The sequence below is a fragment of the Fistularia commersonii genome, chromosome 30 (genome assembly GCF_037954325.1).
Source record: "Fistularia commersonii isolate RoL2024-O1a breed Wild chromosome 30, RoL_Fcom_v1.0, whole genome shotgun sequence".
Lineage (NCBI taxonomy): Eukaryota > Metazoa > Chordata > Actinopteri > Syngnathiformes > Fistulariidae > Fistularia > Fistularia commersonii.
Window position 1 is genome coordinate 7365664 of NC_141313.1, and position 19883 is coordinate 7385546.

A 19883-nucleotide genomic window follows, 5' to 3' on the forward strand; every position below is an offset into this window, starting at 1 on the left:
TGTGATTAATTGTGATTGAACCCATTTGGGGACAAATCTTTTCTTTGTGTGGGTTTGTTTATTGGAATTTTTTTTTATGAGTAATCATTATCAGTTTTTAATAAGTGCGGTTCAACAACTTCAGTAACCTGCAGAGGAGGAAATGTCAATGTTACATCTTGAACAGCAAAACAGCTCAGTGGGTGTCTGTGGTGAACACAGCTTCACGCTTGTGATACACATTTATAGTCTCTGTAAATGGATTCCCGTCAGGCCAGCTGAAGGTCAATATAAGTGAAATAAATGCAAAACTAGGATTCCAGCAACAGAAAGAGCCTGAGTAGGGTTCACAGCGTTGCTCTCCCCTTCCCCCCGACTCCCCTGCAAAGAAATCAATCAACCCCATGTCCTTTCTCAAGCTCAATCTGTTTTTCTTCTCTTTTGTCTGTCAGGGAAATGGCTTGCCCCCCCTCATCCCTTTACTGTGCCTTTTATTCTCTCACGCTGGGGGTTTTCTTCTCTGCGGCCCCTCACATCCGCGCTCTCGCTCAGATGTTCAGATTTAGCTTTGCACCACTGGTACGTCCATCAACAAACACACTTACTCGACTAAGAAAAAACAACTATCAGGACAAACCGGTGCACACAAAAAAAATCACATTAAAATAAACTTGAATTGTACTGAGGTGCTTATTTCAATTACAAATTTAAAAAAAAATCTGCCCCAACCCCTCTCCATCACCCCTCCCCTTCAGCCTCAGCACAGCCTGATGATGTCATGAACAGCCGGTATAAATCCAGCCAGTAAGAATGCAGCAAAGCTTGCGGTGTCGCTGACTCCTCTGTCTCTCCCTCTCTCTCTCTCTGTCTCTTTCCCTCCTAACTGAGCCCAATCTTTTCCCTGTCTCTCTCTCTCACACACACAGCCTTATACACCCTCACACAGTCGGTCACCTCGTCACTCAAACACTATCCTGCTGCAGATATGGCTGAGGCTTTTGTTGGTACATGGAACCTGAAGGAGAGCGATAAATTTGATGACTACATGAAGGAACTGGGTGAGTGCTTTGCACATGTGCAGTGCAGACACGTGTGAGTGTGTGCGTGTGTGTGTGTGTGTGTGTATGTGTGTGAGTGTTGTAGGGCCAGAGGATGTGCTACTGGTAATGCTGGTATTCAAGCACGTGAAAATCCTGTTGAGTAATTTTGTGTGTGTGTGTGTGTGTGTGTGTGTTTTAGGGCAGCCATTAAGGTTTGTTTGTGCTTAATAGAAAAACTTGCAGAGGGGGAGAATGAATGAGTCAAACAGGGTGGAACCAAGATGGAGAATGTAAAGTAAGAGTCAGTAGAGCCAGAAAGCTGCAGGAGTGTGTGCGCGTGCTTGCGTGCGTGCGTGAGTGTGTGTGCGTGTGTGTGTGTGTGTGTGTGGGTGGTGGGGGAGTGGTTAGCAGCATGGCCTGAGTGGTGGAAGAGAGGGAGGGGCCCCCTTGAGAGCAGAAAAGAAAATCCACCCCACTGTGAGGAACTCCGATCGGTCAGCAAATGGCATTCACACACACACACACACCCACACACACACAGCAGCATTGTGGGTGACCTTATCTGAATGCAGGTCATTGTTTGAGGTCGTGGGAGGGGTTGAATATTAAGATGTTCCCTATTCCCTGGGGCTCATGGGTCAAGGAAGTAGGGACCGGGTTGAATCATATTTTTTCAATTTATCTTTTACACTATATAGATGAAAGGGACCTGCATCAATATTTACCTAACTGAGCAACATGCATTAATACACGGAACAATATGTTATCATTCCATGTGCCAAAATCCAATGTAAAACAAATCTAGATGCTTGAGAGGTTTAATCCTGTGCCAATGTGGCAGAACACATGATACACACCTGTAAATAGGGCACAACTGAGGTAAAGATGAAGAGGTCAGTCCACGCCAGAGTCCTACTGTTGTGTGGACTAATTAGAATTCCTAATTTTTTAGTGAATGTGCATTTTTGACTCATGTCAGCAATGTATCTGTGACTTCTGCAAACACCCCGATTGTGAGATGGGAACAGGTGCATGGTGAAGAGTCACGCTACATTAGGTGTGTGTTGAGATTCCCACCATTGACCTTGGAGCCATACTACAACTGAACCGACTGTTCCCAGCATCCTAGCAACCGAGACCTCTGACCTCAATTCTTTGGATCAGTGGCATGCCTTCACACACACACACATTGACAGTTCGTTGTAGTAAGCACAAGTGGGAGCCACACAGAGGCTCTGCTACCTCAGGGACAGGAACCAGGTCATCGGTCACACCAAGAACAGACTCACATCTCTGCTAAATTGAGGGCATGAGTCACTCTTACTCAAGAGGGAGAAAAAAAAACTCATTTGTAAATACACATGGCCAGGCGGGGCACAGGGTCAACAGGATCATGCAGTGTTTAAAGAACATATTGCAGCTTTGGAGGGTAGACAAACAGATTAGAGAGTTTCCGATTGCTTAAAGCACAAAGGAACGACTTCTGTCGGGCATTTCTCACACTGGTGACAATTGTCAAGAAGAGACACCTGTGCAAATCCTGCTCTCAGGTGTTGATTTGTAAACTTTGATTTTGTGTGTGTGTCAAGGCAGCATGTATACCCTCAGCATGTAAACCATGTGTCTCCATCAGGTGTGGGCTTTGCCACACGCAAGGTCGGCAATCTGACCAAGCCCACCACCATCATCTCTGTGGATGGCGACAAGGTGACGGTGAAGACTCAGAGTACCATCAAGAACACTGAGCTGAGCTTCAAGCTGGGGGAGGAATTTGACGAGACCACAGCCGATGACAGGAAGGTCAAGGTGAGAAGTCACAAGATCAGAGTTGGGAGAATCTTTAGCTCTAATGTTAATGTGATTTTTTTTTTTTGTCCCCCAAGTAATAAAATCAGCTAATTCAAATATCCCAAAGGATTCATAAGTAACTGTGGGTATAACAGTCACAAGGAAAACGAGTCTCTGAGCGAGGAAAAATGAATCAGTCATATTATGGACCCGTGGAATGAGACCGCAGTCACATCTGGGCGTGGTTCTGGGGAAAGGCCAAGTTGGAAGATGAGTGAAAATGTAGAATCGCACACGGATGTTGAGCCCAGGGGAGTTTACATATTCAGATTGTGAGTTTGTGACTAATGGTGTCATTATTGGCAGCATTAACTGGATGTTGGCCAGAAGGAAAATGAAGCAAACGAGGCTTTACTTGTTCCTAAAAATGCTTTGGTTTTGGCTCCTTATGATTCAGATCACTGGCACGTTGAGTCAAAATGCAAAGTTTGAAATCTAAAAATATAATGGAGTTGTATTAAATAATTAGCCATTTGTGAATATTTTTTTCCCAACATCATGTCAGTGATTTTCATGGGATTGTTCAAAAACCAAAAGTCCTTGTTTTAATTCCACTATTATCACTTAAACGTTACACAGAATCGTTAACAGAAAGTATAACCGTCTGCAATAAAGGTGTGTATTAATATAATAGTATAAATCACCCATTATAACACAGTAAAAGTCTGTATCGCCAGCTATCTGTGTACATTATTTTATTTGTCATATACAAGCCAATTATTATTCAATGGGAGGATTATTATCACTGAATTTTAATTTATGCTTAAACTGTTCAGTCTGTTTTTCTGCTCTTAGTTACCAACGGACCAAAGATTTTATTCCTGGATGATATGCTGTATGTGCACTTTGGCATAATTACCTTTTCAATCACTGCTTTCCTCACAGTCCGTGGTGTCGATAGAAGACGGCAAAATGGTGCACATACAGAAGTGGGACGGCAAAGAGACCAGTCTGGTCAGGGAAGTCAACGGAAACAACCTCACATTGGTCAGTGTGCGCGATAAAGTAATCCGTAGTTGGGGTGTGGGATCGACAGAAATAAGCATGACATGTTGCTTGACCCATGATAGAGTGACATTGGGGGGGGGGGGGGGTTAGATTTACAAACATGCAGATAAGATACTGTCACAGACCGGACCTGTATCATTTGATATTTTTCTAATATTTTTTCATTTTTAGATTGTTTCCGGTTTATTATTAAAATCTTCATTCACTTCCATTTCATGTCTTTTTAGGTGCACATTACATTACATTGCATTTGGCAGACGCTTTTATCCAAAGCGACTTACAATAGAGGACATAGGGACTGCAAATACACCTGCAAATACACGATGCACAGGAAATATACAGAACAGTAAGCTTGGGTTAGTGAGGGTTTTTTTTTTGTTTGTTTGTTTTTTTGACAGACACACAAACGTACACACACACACACACACACTGCATAGCCTAACTTGCTGTGCATAGCCTAACTTGGTGCACCCTGTTTGATGTGTTTTAAATGTTACTGATTGCCACTTCAGTATCACAGAAGATTATGCATTATAATTAGACACGTCACGGATGATATCTGATCTTATGTGGTCCTTGCCATAACACTTTTGATTTAGATTTATATTATTTACAATTCTATATTTAACTTTTTCTCTCTCTCTCTCAATTTAAGACACTGAAAATCGGCGACGTTGTCTGCACACGTCGCTACGAGAAGGCAGAATAAAAAAAGACAAGACTGAGCCCCTTACAAAACATCTACCTGCATCAGCTGAAGGAAGCTCTGGACCCTAAACTTTTTTTAACCTCATGACAAATTCAAAGACAAACACCTTGTTTATGTAATGGTGATTCTCTTCCTATCCCCTCATAGCGGATGGTTAGTATTAACATTAACTGCTGAATGTGACCCCACATTTATTGTTCTTAATATGTTTGTTTCCCTCTGTTGTAAAAAAAAACAAACAAAACAGAGGAAAATTCCAATGATTCGTTTATTCTCTCCAACCTTCCGGGTATTTGTTTTTCATGATGTTAAGCATGATGCCAATGATAAATCTGGAGAGGTATTTGATTGTTTGACTGTCCAAAGCTGCAAAAAAAAAAAAAAACTACAATAAAATTGTCGTTATGTTCTCTGAGGTCACAGATTTCATCGGTTATCAAATCTGAGAATTCCAGTGTCTGAATTAAAGACAAAGCCATGTAGCCATTTACACCAGTTTAGTGTCTCTGTGGCAAGTTTCAGTTGTTAGATTCAAAATGTATCTACTTTTACTAACTTGAAATGGCTTCTCATGAATCATGTCATCCTTATAGTCAACCCTCTTTGGAGACAGTGCCTGCTGTCCCCAAAGAGCTGTGACAGGAACCCGGTCTCATAAACTTAAAAAAGGAAGAAGTGGAAATGGATACAACGGAGCTTTGACATGATGGATGAGTGGAAAGCCTCAATTGACCCAGGCTATGTTGTTTATTCAGCGAAAAAAAAAAAAGAAGGAAATTTGTGTTCATGAATACGGCACGGCTGGACCTGGAGTGATCTGAGAGTGTGACCACAGTTTCCGTCATGGAAGGTTTTGACAAGGACTCACTCCAAGGCTAATTATAACTCTTCCAAAGTTCCTGTGTGAGTGTGTGTGTGTGTTATACAAGTATGTATTTGGCTTTTGCCCTGGATAGATGAAAGGAAATTTTGTTTTGTCATATCTCCTGCCAGGGGTGCAGGTGCTATTATGTCCTGCACCTATGTCAGAGACAGGCTTTTTGATTTCAGCTGACTTCCTCCAATAGTCCAGTGGTGTCAAGTTTAGAAGTGTCAACTTTATGCAGGGTTAAGGATGAAGATCGGGTACGGGGGGGGCTTAGACAGGGTCAATTAGCCTCTTGTCCCTGAAATAATCCCAAGAGAGGTTCATGAACTTTGTAATTTAAAAAACAAAAATGTTGACTGAAACTACAAGAAGAACACAGACAGGAAAGCCAAAGAGAAGATGCATTATACACAGAGACATGAAAAAATGCTTTTCCTGATTTACCACTAATGTAGAAGAAAATATCCATAGTAAGGAATTTTTATAAGCAGAGAATTATGGTGTAATGGTCAAGTTGCCTCGAGATTCTAAACGTCTTTTTATATCTTTTTTCTGTTCTGTGAAATTTGGATTTTATAAGTGTAGAAGCACTATATAAAGTCACGCTGGTATTAACCAAATTCTTAAAAGCGAATCCATTTCACTCCAAGTGGAGTGAAATGTCTGCTCCAAAGTGGACACATGGAGGAGACATGTCTTAAGATAACTGGTGAATTGTGGTCCCCGAGACCAGTCATAGGACCGGAGTTTGCTATTCATTGAAATTTCATTCCCTCCAGGCACTCCTCAAATATCACTCTAGTGAAAATTGGAACGATGAGTGGACATAGTGATATTGACTTTCGTCCAACAGAGGTTTGTACTTTGCCTTTGATTGGTGGTTCACTGCAAATTAAATTGCCTCAAGGTTTTCACCATGGTAAAAAATGCACAAATACTTGTGAAATTCCCAAGAGTCAGCATGTTTTACTGGCAAATCTTGGAGACATTTGAAGAGCCACTTGAAAGCTAATTCTTAAAGATTTCTACATGAATTCCAAGCAATCTAGTTTGCTGTACATTTTGAGGCTTATGGTTTAATGCAGACTGTCCTAATAATAGGATTTTTTTGTAATGTTGCACAACATTTGTTCCTCATAGTCTCCCCTTGTTCCTCATAGTCTCCCCTAACTTCTGTAACTATAAGGTAAGGAACCACAGAGACCTTAGAGGCACACCAGTTTTGTTGAACACACCACCTCAGAACGGAATCCTGTGCTTGATCAAACCTTGCAGGGATTCACACAGATTATATGCCCAGGTATATCTGCTAAACACTTTGAAGTATTTTCAAAGAAAATGATGACATTATTCATAATTTTACCAGAGCTGAATAGTTCAGCTAAGAACAAAGAGGAAGAGCTATTGCTTGGCCTGAGCAGAAGCTCTGTGGTTGTGAATACGGGAAATTTTACAATCATAGTCATGGTTTCCCATTCTAGAGAACTAAAAGAGTTTTTTTAATCCCATGTGTTAAAGGTTTATTTATCTTGAGTTGATTTTGATTGAATTAATCTTTGGCAAGAAGACATTGAAGATGACACAACAGCTGCAGGAAATAATCCATAAATCCAAAAGTATAGGAGTAGACATGAACAAACTGGGTCGATACCAGGTGAAAATAAAAAGCACCAAAATGTCATCATGGTCAACAATACCTAATCTCTATAAACTGCAGGGCAGTATCACTACCATATATTCATTGGACACGGCCTAATGTCAAACAGTCTGTTGTGTCAATACATCAGTCCTGCCAGCAGACATGACATGAAGACCCTAATGTGACCCTGGAAATGAAACGTGTAGTGTGTGAGCGTGTCAGTGAATAGAAATTTCCAAGTCCAGAAAAGAATGGGTATCAGGAGTTTTCTTTTTAATGGATTTTTTCACGGAATTAACAGTTGCCATGCAGGAAGGGAGCTCTGTGTCCTGATAGCAGACGATACAATAAGCAGAGAATAACCTCAGGATATCACCCAAGCATGAGGTTCCTGTCACACTAACTTGTGATACATTACACTTCCTGTTTGTGTCTTTACTACTTCCTATACAATGTTTTTCTATGAAGAATTTTGCGTCCCGAGCCTCCCTACTGTTGCTTCTACTCCCCTCAAACGTGTTAACTGTTTTCACAGACCAGATGAAAGTGGAAAGCGGTACAAAAAAAATAAAAATACCTGGAGCCACAAGAGACCATGTTACTTCCACTGACAGTATCTGGTTGCATGTGGGGGAGACGCTCCTCCCTCTGAGGTTACCTCAGGGTAAGTATCTCCTGATTCATTTAACAGCACATTTTTTCCTTGCTACCCTTTGAAAGGGAGCCTTGATGGGTCTGTGCTGTTTGGATATCAGCCAAATTTGGTTTTTCAGTTTTTTTGTTTAAGCATGACAGCACAGAGCGATAAGGCCAATACACTTGGGTGGAGGGGTGTAGTTTTTATAAGGGAAAACCTATTCGGGGTGAGGTGGATCTGATTCAAGCTGTCAAAAACACTATTACTTCGAATTTGGTTAAGGTCAATACAGATGCCAAAATTAAACCAATGATATTTAAAGTGTCCCTGGGCAAATGATATGAAAACAGACTGAATTATTCTGATAAATTATTAATTCTAATAATTTTATAATTTCAATCATTCTAATAATTTGACACATGTTGCTGTTTTGACTTTTGTCTGTTCTTGCAAATGAAGCCTTTTATCCTCTGTAAAAAGAAGGTTAACGGGGAGAACATAGAAAGACTTGGATGGAAGCCTGTCATACTGTGTGTTGCTCACCACTTCCATCTGTCTAACAGCTACAGTGTGTGTTCCTGCACATTTAGCACGGCTCAGCTGTGTTTGTGAGATTTATGTTTCTTGTGTTTCTTTTTTTTTTCCTGTCTGTCGAGAGTGTGGCTGTGGCGCCTCCTCTTGGATTTGCATTCGCCGCTGCTGCTGCTGCTGTCACTCTCAGATTCCTTCCTTTCCCTTTTCCTCTTCTTCTTCATTTTCTTTTCCTTGAGGGTTATTATAGGACCAGAATATTAGTTGATAAAAAAGGAATCTTTTTAGTGTTGTAAATACACCTCTAACTAGACAATATAAATGCATTCAAAACAGTCAACAATTACCTAAAAAGAAAAATTATTAGGTGATGAGATCTCAATATCTAAGCATCAAAGTGTGGGAATTTGCTGAGATTCCTGAAATGTATTGGGTGTTTATATACAAAATGCGTGCCATTAACTTTAACTGTGTCAAATTCACCTTTTTTTTCTTTTTCTTTTTCTCTGTGTCTTTCTGTGGTGCAACTGTGGCTGCCTGCTGCTGCTGCCGTTGCTGTGGCTCTTCGTCGTCCTCCTCAGGCAAAAGAGTGTACTGCAAGCCCGGAGCAGAGTAACAGTCCTTTGTGAAGTGACCTGAAAAGGGTGATGATTTAAGTAATTGTAGAAATCAAATTTTCCAGGACAGAGACAAATGAAAGTAGTAATCTGGTGTATGTTCTGACAGTGACAGTTGAAAGATTCAGTTTTAATGACGTTTTCTTACCCTTGCAGCCACATTTTTTGCATACGGTGTTAAGAACAGCTTCCAGTTTGATCCTGTCACCCGTGTGATCTCTGAAATTCCTACGCCGCCGAGCATCCTGCCTGGAAATATTAACGGTCAACAAAAAACACATACTGGTGGAGACAAACGTGCACGTATGGATACATGTAGAAACATACTCAGCCATCACGTTGTTTGGGTCTAAGTCCCGTCCTGTTCCCTGATTGACAGCTTTCATTGAAAAGGACAGCTTGACTTTTTCCCCTTGAATCTGAAAGGCAGACGACAGCGCTGCAGTCAGTCATCTTTGACATAAGCTGTTGCTACAACATGTGTGCGTGTGCATGCTTGTGCTTGCAGTTACCTCTCTCCCAATTACTTTTATCCACACTTGTTCCCCCACGTCAACAATCTCGGACGCACTCTCAATGCGTGTTGCTGACATTTCACTCACATGTACCAAGCCTGGAACAGATAAAAAGAGTACCTTTTACAATCATTTTACTGTTAAACTTAAATTGGACTTTTTGCCTCCTGTATACATACACTTGTAATACAACAGTGTTAATGTAAGTGTACAGGATGAGGGGAGATACATGTTTGAGTGATGATATTCAAGTCCAGTTCCCACGACAAGAAGATTTCGAGAAGAATTCACCATGACCTGGATGACTGAGAACCTCCACAGACAAACGGTAATAATGATTACTAAAGTGAAAGTGCCACCGATGTATCCTGTAGATGTGCAACACAAATAAATGCCGAAGTCAATTAGGGTCAGGCTAGGTACACAATGCAAGAAGTACTGATACATTGATTTATCTAGAATACCAAAACAATGTGAAAATGGTCTAAAAAAGGAGAATCTATCTTCAGTTTCAAATAATTTTAAGCATCAAAAATGCTTGAAAGAGGAGACAATATTTGTTATATGCATCTCAGACAAGCTACGACACTGGGTGTTATGATTTGAAGACTTTATTCCTCTGAAACCTCTAAAAAGAAGTTGTTTAGTGTAAATCATAAAAGAAAGAATGCCAAACAGACATAAGTGTCATAAAAAAACACATTGTTTGAAGAAATTGAAACTGCTGAAACTGCTTAAACAGTGAATATGCAGGCAGTATGCAGAGTAATTTGTTATCTTTATCATTATTATCACCATCATCATCATCATCACAACCCCCTACTGTTTTCTGCATCTTCAGCAACACATAATGGATGCAGATGCTGACTCATAATCTTCCTGGAAGTGCATTCTTTATTTTATATTTTGATACTTCTTTGATGATACCCATGACTCATTTGTTCTTTAGAAACCTTCCAACTCCGGCTCACCCTCCTTCTTGTATCCTGGCAGGCGAACAAAAGCACCGTAAGTCTGCACAGAGACCACCTCTCCCTTAGAGATGCTGTAGAGTGGTGGAAGACCATCCAGTCCAGCTGGCTCTGGTGGGGGGCCATCACTGTCAGACATTGTCTACAGATAGATGAAAATGTATCATAAAGACAAATAAGAACATTTATATATATATATGTATAAACGATTTATATATATATATATATATATATATATATATATATATATATATATAAAACGGTTTAAGATATTTGAACAAATTTCTTAAAAGGTGTAAAGAAAACTAAGTTTCTTTTCATCATTACTATGTATGACGCAGTATGTAAAAATGTGGTTCTGACAATAAATATATACAGATGCCGTTATTGACAATACATACGTAAAGTTGTTATGATATTTGTTCTATAAACAGATTTATTTTCTATACATTCAAGCGCATTTTAAATATTCTGGTTTGGTCCTAAATCCATCAGTGCATCGCATTTTAGCATTTCAAATATTTGAAAATCAGCGTTTATGATTCTGAAGACAACGAAGCTGTGTTTAAAAAGCCTATGCGTCGTTAAATCTCATCGTCTATATCAAATAGCATGAGTAATAGCGTCAATGCTAGCGGTAGCTAGAATTCAGAATGGCCTTCAAATGGCTACCCTTTTGAGCCCGACAAAAACAAATCAATGTGATAATTGGTGGGTGTGACAATAAAATTCGAACATTGGAAAGAGACCCTTAAAAATTAAGCTAAATAATTTAAGATAAAAATTTCCAACCTTCCGATTTTGTGCAGCGAACTCTGGTTTCACATCCGGGACAAACTGGTCGACCAACAAGCAAATTAGCCAATCACCGAAGCCATTACACATACCGACCAATCACACACGTCTTAGCAAGCGGAAGCACTTCTTCTCTTTTCTTCGACGCTAGCGCAGCGTCGGACTTCCATCAGTGAAGGGAGTGCATTCGTTTTCGTAAATAAAAGCGGTCGAATTGAACGGCTTCCATCGCTTGTATCTAAGTAACTGGAGATGATTGAACCGAAGAAGCGAGTGGCGGACATGGCGGTGGTCCCGACCGCCGTGAAGCGACCTCGGACGGAGCTAGTGGCGGCGGCTCAGTCCCAGCAACTCGTGGCCATGGTACGAAAACGAGAAAGTTACAATGTTGTATCTACATCAGAAGTGCAGCGAAAGCCCAGTGTAACTGATAGACGCGATTACTAAGACTAGTTTAACACCTGAAAACATGTTTTAGTTTGCATACAGCTCCAGGTTGTTTACTGCACCGAGAAACATCAAACGTCAATAACATCACATCCACATAGCGAATGCACTGCATGCACTTGGAGGTAAAACCTGGTTAATTGAAGCCTTTTTTTGTGCTGACTTTGGCCTAACGGTATTACATCGTAATTTAATTTATTTTGGGGGCATTTTCTGTTATAATTATTGCATTACGATTGATCGAGTCGTGCCATAAACCTGGTGGACAAACATACAGTGAAGGTGGAATTTATTATTGTTAATCCTCATTACCAGTGAGGATGCAATTAACAATGATAAGACAATGAGCAGACCAGTGTCTGCTGCTCATTTTCAGAGTTTAAAAGTATCTAGCACTAATGGTCTTTATTTGCACTTTACAACATTTGATCCCTGATGATGTGACTTGATTTTTACAGGGCCCTCCCCGGAGTTCCAGCCTGCAGGCACCAATCATGCTGATGTCTGGCCACGAGGGCGAGGTCTACTGCTGCAAGTTTCACCCCAATGGAGCCACTCTAGCATCCTCAGGATTTGACCGACTGATATGTAATATATTAATCCTCATAATTAAACCTCCACAATCATCATGCTCACATGCCAATGGCCGCGAGAAATCGCTATACTGTTCAAAAGCTGATTACAAATGACAGATCAGTCAGACAAGTCTTGTAATTCAATCGATGAATATCTCATTTACTCGAATGCAGTATGTGGTGGTATTGCTTCTTTATGCTTGTTACTGACTCTTTCTCTCTGTGATTGTAACACACATTCATACAGTATCGTTGTTATTCTCACACATTGTCACATCACTTTTCATGTTAGAATCTTCCCATGGTATTTAAACCATAACCTCTACTGTAAATGATTTTGTCCTGAATAATTGTCGCAAAAGTCAAGCAAGCCCACAGTTAACACATGAAAACATCTCTATTTCTTCTTATACGGATTAATTTGTTCACCATTGTGTCCATGTTTCAGTGATGTGGAATGTGTATGGAGACTGTGAGAATTATGCCACTCTGAAGGGCCACAGTGGAGCAGTGATGGAGCTTCACTACAACACTGATGGCAGGTAAGAACTCAACACTTGGGAGAAAGAGACCCTACTCCTATGGGTCAATCAGCATGTACTCACAAGGCATGTCCTGACGAAGGGTTTTGCCCCTGACCACTTTAGTAACTGATTCTTCCAAGTTTGCGGAAAAAGTAAAAAGGAATGTTAGAGGGGATAAAATGAAAATTATAGTCTCCTTCAAACTGTGGTCTGACACTTAGAGCAATAGTGACTGCTGATGTAAAAACAGCATCAGGCATAAATGGCTCTTCTGGTGATGCAATATGGCTCCCAGACAATTTTTAGTTGAAAAAGAAAAAATCAGTTTGGAACGGATTTTAGAATACTTGTAATATTTCTTCATAATAATTTTAGGGTTAGATGGAGAAAGTTGATTCGCTGTGGCGACCCCTGAAGGGAAAAGCCGAAAGAAGAAGAAGAAGAAGAAGAAGAAGATTTCTTCATAATACTGTGTCATTTTAAAGTAAACAGAAATTAGTTTTGAAGATAAATTTCACGGGTCACCCGTCGGTCGAGTTGGGAACCATTGGGTTCCGAGCACGTCGGGTTCATTGTAAAGGTGAAGAAATTAATTTTATCAAATAGCCAACTACTTTATCCGCGACAACCCTTTTAATGGAAAAGATGGCGAAAAAGAAAAAAAAGACAACGATTAGCGTGCATTCCAGGCTGCGTGGACAGAGGAATTTGCATCTGGATCTGCGGTATGTCTCATATGCTATGATAAAATTGCATAGATGAAACGGTCAAATACAAAGAAGCACTTTGAGCAAATCCGTGCAGCACCAGATGTCTCATTAAAAGTAAGACATATTTCATTTTTTTGTGCGTTAAAAATACTACATGTCGCTCAATGAAACATACCAAGAAATATTTGGCTTTTATGGCTCTCCCAGTCAAAAAGGTTCCCAACCCCTGGGCTAATCCATTGACTGGTAACCAACTAACAAAATACATATTGTACATTTAGAAATATTAACTACCTGTATGTCTTGCCGTGTGTTCTAGTGTGCTGTTCTCAGCAAGCACTGATAAGACTGTAGGTGTTTGGGACAGCGAAACAGGTGAGCGGATCAAGCGTCTCAAGGGCCACACCTCCTTCGTGAACACCTGCTACCCAGCCCGCAGAGGACCCCAGCTTGTCTGCACCGGCAGTGATGATGGGACGGTAAAGGTGAGAGGTCCAGTGCTTTGAAATGCATTTTTGTCCCTGTTTAATCCTTGATCATTTCATTCAGTTTCAGTAAGCTGCCATTCCCATAAGAAGGGCATTTTCTTGGACTTGTTTTGGGAAAATGAGCCATGAATATTGTCATTAAGTTGTCTTAAAGTATGTGTAAGCTGTAATAGTTTTGCATTTCTCGGTAGCTTTGGGACGTCCGTAAGAAAGGGGCCATTCACACCTTCCAGAATACCTACCAGGTGCTGGCTGTCACCTTCAATGACACAAGTGATCAGATTCTCTCAGGCGGCATTGACAATGACATTAAGGTACTGGGGTTCTTATTTATTTAGTTATTTATGTATTTTCAATAATTGTAAAATGTTGTGCTCCATTCACTTTCAGTACCAAATGAGTCAAATGGGCTGTACATTTGAGTCGCCACTATTCTGATTTTTTTTTTTTCCAAAGTCCTTCATATAGGATATTAGTGCTACTTTGAGCTACTACATTGTGCATATTTATTGAAGTGTATCCTGACATTGTTGTATTTGGTCACCTAGTGGGGGTGAAGATTATGAAAATACGTCAAATTGTGCAGTACTCTTGTCTGCCTTTTTAAAAAGAAAAAAATTATACTGGCCATAAAACACACGTGCACCCTACAAGTGGATCAGTGTGTGTCCCTGTATTAGACTATGTTTGTGTGTGTCATCCAGGTGTGGGACCTGAGGCAGAACAAGCTGATCTACAGTATGCATGGACATGGTGACTCGGTGACTGGACTCAGCCTGAGCTCGGAGGGATCCTACCTTCTGTCCAACTCTATGGACAACACAGGTTGTGTGCATTTGTGTGTTTTGCAGAAAAAAAACTGTATTTTATGGCTCAGACCTTTATTTGACCTGTGACTGTGTGGCTGTTTAGTGCGTATTTGGGATGTTCGACCATTTGCGCCCAAGGAAAGGTGTGTGAAGATCTTCCAGGGAAACGTACACAACTTCGAAAAGGTAACAATAATAACAGAGTTTTTTTATGCCCCAGACTAGATGTTGTCATGGTTTATTCCATCCAAATCCAGTATTAAATCCATATCCATTAGAAGCTCTTAGTGGAGTTGCACAGTAAATAAAATATTGATTGGATATATTTTAAACATTGAAACTCCACTTCACACTGGATACAGAGACTTGTTTGTTTTCAACAATAAATCAGCACTCATACAGAGGTGGTATGCTCCCTCCAAAATGTCCAAATGTGATTAAAGAAGCATTTGCACAAACATGCCACAGTTAGGGACAAAAATGTCCTGATACTATTCCTTTTTTTCTTATACTCTGTCTATTCAGGTCACTCAAATATTTAAGTAAATGCATGAAGATTCTTTAAGCAGTCTCTCTATGAAGCAGTTTAATTACACCCACTAAGTAGGTCATATTTTCATTGTATTCATCCTCTCCAGATAGTTTTCATTAATTTTACAGGAACCATTTCATTAATACTAATTAACCAAAATCAGGCATCTTTCAAATATTTTGGAACATTTCCAAAGACACATGATGTATTTCAGTAGTTTTCAGTAGTTCAGTGTTTTCGTTCATTTTTCTGTGGAGACCTTATTTTGGACATTGTCCAAATATTTGTGAGGGTTTGTTTGCCCATGGCAGTGAACAAGATGTCTCTGAAGTGTGTTGGTGGATAAATGCATTGTTTTATAGTCATATTTGGGGTTTATTCTTTTTGCCTCCCAACACTTGAAAAAGATTTTGAAAGGTTATCTTAACAAACTGAACGCTGCAGTCTCCGTGGTGCTCCGCTAAAAACATCTTTGATGGGGTGTGTAAACTTGCTCCTGTCAGAGCTTGTAACTTCACATCCATGACAGGTTCTGTGCCTCACTGTGGTTTTAATAGATACATACACACACACACACATACATACACACACACACACACATACATACATGCATGCATACATACATACATACATACATACGCGTAGAAAATGTTGTCATGTTGCAGCACAGTGTCTAACATATGTTCCTGTCTGTCAGAATTTGCTGAGGTGCTCTTGGTCTACTGACGGCAGTAAGATAGCTGCAGGCTCAGCTGACAGGTGAGAAAAGCACAGATCAGATGAATCTTCCTGATGCATGCACATTATCTATAGGTCATCGTCTATTTTATTTCTCAGAACCATGGTGCAACTTTAACTTCTGAAGAGATCTCTTCCAAGGTCCAATGTCAGTGTACAGGGGTGTGTCTTGTAATGGAAGAAAGGGATACGTATTAAATACTAATATGATAAAGTTGGAAGTTTGACACGTTTGACTCAGAAAGTAAAATATCCAGCCATTATAACACAAACCCAAAGTTAGATTCCAGGCAAAGAGCGCATTTTTCTTTCTGGATTAATTTAACATGTATTTGGCATCTAAAGGGATACTTTGTCCCTCAAAAAATGATTGCAAAATTGGCATTATGGCTGAAGAGGGAAGATCTGATTTTCAAGTACTAACTTACAGACCCACAAAAACACAACACAACCACTCTGACTACATTTACCAAGTTTTCATTGCATGTATTTTTAGGTTCGTGTACATTTGGGACACTACCTCACGTAGAATTCTGTACAAGCTGCCAGGCCACGCTGGCTCTGTTAACGAAGTGGTCTTTCACCCCGAGGAGCCAGTAGGTAAGTGAAATGTGTAATAATATGGATTATAACGAAATAATATAATACAGTGCTCAATGCGCAGCTTTTGAGAAAAGGGAAATAAACTTAAAGGAAGCTATATTTTAGCTGGCTCTGTGAACTGAAGCCCATTTGTTACATTTTTTGTCAGTCAGAATTTAATCGCCCTTTTGTTTGGGTTTTTTTCTCAACAGTGCTGTCTGGTGCAAGTGATAAGCGGCTCTACATGGGAGAAATCCAGTAGGGTGTGTGTGAGTGTGCGTGTGGGTGTGCGTGTGCGTGCGCATGCGCATGCAGGAGTGTGTCGTGAAGCCTTTGGAAGTGGGTTGTGTGTGAATGAATCAGCCTTTTGTGTAGATTCATGTGCTTCATCTTGTCTCAGAGCAACCTCAGGACATGACTTTGACACAAATGTCATTGATTTTTTTTTTTTTATCCAGAATTTTCTCTTTTAATAAAAATAATTTTCCTGTCAGAAGGGATTGTCTGATACTCCTGTCATTATTATGCTCTACTCTATGACTGTGCTTACAACTAATCTGTTGTTAATTTATCTTAATTTTATTGTTGAATCATATACACCATTAGCATCTCAGAGGCACTCTAGTGAGTTTTCTAAATTAATTATGACATTTATTTTAAACTATTCCACAATGGTAATATTTTCAGGCTATGTATCACAATCCAAAATGATTTGTGATAGAAAGATACATGTTTGTGCAACGCAAACATCCCTTTTACTGCCTGTTTAGACCTTGTACATGAGAACTTAAATAAACTTTACCACTGTTTCTTGTACAGAGTATAATATACCCTTCATGATTTTAAGAGAATGATGTTTTAACCTACCTTACTGCAAACACAAAGGACTTTAATGTGAAATTGACTTAAGCTGAACTCTAATGGATGTTGAAATATTTTGAATTAAAAAAGGGTGTATTATTTCTACTATTCAACACATTTGTACTACCAACAATTCACTTTTTGTTTTCTTTTTCAGTCCAGATTGTTTCACTAAAGACCTTGAATTAATTTGTTTAGCTCAAAGAAGACTTGCCAATATCCAACTTCAGTTTTTCTTGTATTGTAATTATCATTTTTGCTTCCGTTTAACAGCAATGATTATACTGAGCTGTATAACAATCCTGGCCAAATGAGAGCTCACTCAACTCCCATTCTCTGTGTGAAGACCTAAACACATAACAGACTTTAACACTAATACAGACCTGAGTGTACCACGCACTGTTAAAGTCACTAAGCAGAGGTTTGAGGAACACAGCGCTGAGTTCTAGGTGTTGATCCTGACCCCTAAATTCTCCCAGGTCTTAATTTTGTCAAACATCCATGAGATGTGCTGGCATAACAAGACGCGATTACTGGAGGCTCCGTCTCACAACTCGCAAGACTTACAGGGTCTGTTGTTGATGTCCGACACCGCTGTGCACTCAGGGGAGTCCTAGCCTTGAAATATGAGGGCAAAAGAGGGAACTGAACTTTACAGTTTGTACACCTGCAACGCTTTGTAAGTCTGCATTTACCCTGCCAAAACACTAGATGGCTTTGGGTGTCTGTGTTGGGCTTTTCTTGGGAACACTCGCAGCTGACAGTGAGTCCAGTGTCAAAAGCAAGTGATTTTAGACAAAGATACACAAAGTAACATCAGTGGAGCAGTCAGTGTGAGCCCAGACTAGATGTTGATTCGGTGTGAAAGTGAGAGAGCTAGAATTTATAGAAGGAAAGGTGATATGAAGGGCAAAGCAGGTGCCACTGTTTAGGGTCCACCATTGTGCGTAGGGTCCATGTGGCCAAAAATTCTTTTATTAATGAGGAGTTCGACACCTTGCTATATTTGATAACAATTCGGTATCAACCACTGCTGCAGATTAAAAAAACAACTATAAAGAATGCTCTAGAAAATATTTTTGGCCCTGGCCACACCAGTGAGTCCTCCAAGACAATGTAAATTACCAGCGAGCAGTCAAATCAGATATTATTTATGTAGCTTCAAATCACAAGACAGGTGTTGATGGCATGTCCAAAGTTTGAATCTGCTCTTCAAAATGATTTACAGAAACCAAATATTCCACCATGAGTAAGCACTCGGCAAAAGTGGCGAGGAAACCCTGGACAGATGCAAGCCCAGAGTTGAGGCCTCTGGGCTTGCAGACATGATAGCAGACATGATCCATTAATAGCTTTAATATTAAAGCGAGTCACGAATGTTGGAGTTTATGTTGATGCTTGTTTTCTGTGTGATTTTGGGGTTGCTGGGAATTTTGTGGGTGTGGTTTGGGGTGCAAGGAATTCTGTTTTTTTTTTTTTACCAGGAATTGAGCGGGAACAGTTGTTTTGCAGGCTTGTGTGGTGTGGCTGTGGCCAACAACAGCTATTGCTTATTAAACGGACATTTTACTGTCACCCGGGTGTTTCCCTGACTAAAATGCTACAATATTATTTACAATAACCCAATACACTTGGGATGAAGAAGTAATGTAAATCGAAATGAGTGTATGAAACACAAGTGAGGGGCTAAACACATATGAAAGTCTAATGCCAAATCATCGATGGGCTTATGACTTACAATGGGCCCCCCTGTGTCTCCCACCCCCACTACACCGGGTCCTGACTACGCTGTGCACAGCAGTGGAGATATAAAGGCCCTATAGTTTCTGCCTGATTATGAAGTCTATTAAAAAACATTTCTCGGGGAGAAACGCGAGCGAAAAACAGCCAAATGCACTAATGTCGTTACCACAGTAGAGGCTTGTTTTGCTTTGACTGTCATGGATCTTGCGATAAGGTCGCTTATCGGCCTCTTGTAGTAGCTTATCTATCGGAAAGCTCGACTTTGGTGCTGCCGGTAGCAATGGCGCTTTGTTTCCGCTCTGCATCACCGCAGGCCGCGGAGGCAGAATAGTGGAGAGCCTGGCTTGGATGTGCACTGGAGGGTGGCTGCTGGCTGCTGGGAGGGAGGGGGGGGTCACAGGCCTTTGTTATTGTTTTCGCCTGCTCGAACCTCCTCCACCCTTTTTCTTTTGTGCTCGGCTCTGGTACGGCCGACAGGAAGGCCCAAACACCCGGGGTTTTAAATTAAATAAGCGTTAAACCTGGGGAAATTCGACTTTGTGTTTTTAAATGAAGAGAAGACGGGGGAAAGTGCACTGTCGAACTCCCGGAAAACACAGACCTCCCCAGACAATTGTAATATCTGCCGTTATAATAACTTTCCATGGTGTCCTAAAAGTTGATACTGCAATAACTGGCTAATAAATTTAAAAGCATAGTATCTCCTTTCAAAATGTG

General features: G+C 40.4%; 3 protein-coding genes across 3 annotated transcripts; 2 read left to right on the plus strand and 1 right to left on the minus strand.

The window, feature by feature from the left end:
- Window positions 1-813: 813 nt before the first annotated feature.
- On the plus strand, window positions 814-4999 carry fabp3 (fatty acid binding protein 3, muscle and heart). Its single transcript, XM_086177727.1, has 4 exons — window positions 814-1037; window positions 2653-2825; window positions 3753-3854; window positions 4531-4999. Exons 1-4 carry the CDS (start codon window positions 965-967, stop codon window positions 4582-4584), a joined length of 402 nt encoding a protein of 133 aa, XP_086033853.1. The 5' UTR covers window positions 814-964; the 3' UTR covers window positions 4585-4999.
- A 2344-nt stretch (window positions 5000-7343) lies between these two features.
- On the minus strand, window positions 7344-11204 carry zcchc17 (zinc finger, CCHC domain containing 17). Its single transcript, XM_086177726.1, has 7 exons — window positions 11155-11204; window positions 10363-10504; window positions 9389-9489; window positions 9204-9295; window positions 9025-9125; window positions 8743-8894; window positions 7344-8492 (listed from the first exon to the last, which is right to left on the minus strand). The coding sequence occupies exons 2-7, from the start codon at window positions 10499-10501 to the stop codon at window positions 8325-8327; spliced, it is 753 nt and encodes a 250-aa protein (XP_086033852.1). The 5' UTR covers window positions 10502-10504; window positions 11155-11204; the 3' UTR covers window positions 7344-8324.
- Window positions 11205-11303: 99 nt separating this feature from the next.
- On the plus strand, window positions 11304-17570 carry snrnp40 (small nuclear ribonucleoprotein 40 (U5)). Its single transcript, XM_086177949.1, has 10 exons — window positions 11304-11520; window positions 12063-12192; window positions 12628-12721; window positions 13733-13898; window positions 14093-14215; window positions 14606-14726; window positions 14814-14896; window positions 15940-16001; window positions 16477-16580; window positions 16775-17570. The coding sequence occupies exons 1-10, from the start codon at window positions 11410-11412 to the stop codon at window positions 16822-16824; spliced, it is 1044 nt and encodes a 347-aa protein (XP_086034075.1). The 5' UTR covers window positions 11304-11409; the 3' UTR covers window positions 16825-17570.
- The last annotated feature ends 2313 nt before the right edge of the window (window positions 17571-19883 follow it).

What these genes read in the sequence shown, in the direction of transcription:
- fabp3 (XM_086177727.1), top strand. Translation starts at nt 965, where the DNA reads ATGGCTGAGGCTTTTGTTGGTACATGGAACCTGAAGGAGAGCGATAAA. An exon ending in TGACTACATGAAGGAACTGG is followed by an intron (nt 1,038 to 2,652) that starts GTGAGTGCTTTG and finishes TGTCTCCATCAG; the next exon opens with GTGTGGGCTTTGCCACACGC. An exon ending in ACGGAAACAACCTCACATTG is followed by an intron (nt 3,855 to 4,530) that starts GTCAGTGTGCGC and finishes TCTCAATTTAAG; the next exon opens with ACACTGAAAATCGGCGACGT.
- zcchc17 (XM_086177726.1), bottom strand. Translation starts at nt 10,501, where the DNA reads ATGTCTGACAGTGATGGCCCCCCACCAGAGCCAGCTGGACTGGATGGT. An exon ending in GCCAGGATACAAGAAGGAGG is followed by an intron (nt 9,490 to 10,362) that starts GTGAGCCGGAGT and finishes TATCTGTTCCAG; the next exon opens with GCTTGGTACATGTGAGTGAA. An exon ending in AAAAGAAAAAGAAAAAAAAG is followed by an intron (nt 8,493 to 8,742) that starts GTGAATTTGACA and finishes ATAACCCTCAAG; the next exon opens with GAAAAGAAAATGAAGAAGAA.
- snrnp40 (XM_086177949.1), top strand. Translation starts at nt 11,410, where the DNA reads ATGATTGAACCGAAGAAGCGAGTGGCGGACATGGCGGTGGTCCCGACC. An exon ending in ACGTACACAACTTCGAAAAG is followed by an intron (nt 14,897 to 15,939) that starts GTAACAATAATA and finishes CCTGTCTGTCAG; the next exon opens with AATTTGCTGAGGTGCTCTTG. An exon ending in GCTGCAGGCTCAGCTGACAG is followed by an intron (nt 16,002 to 16,476) that starts GTGAGAAAAGCA and finishes ATGTATTTTTAG; the next exon opens with GTTCGTGTACATTTGGGACA.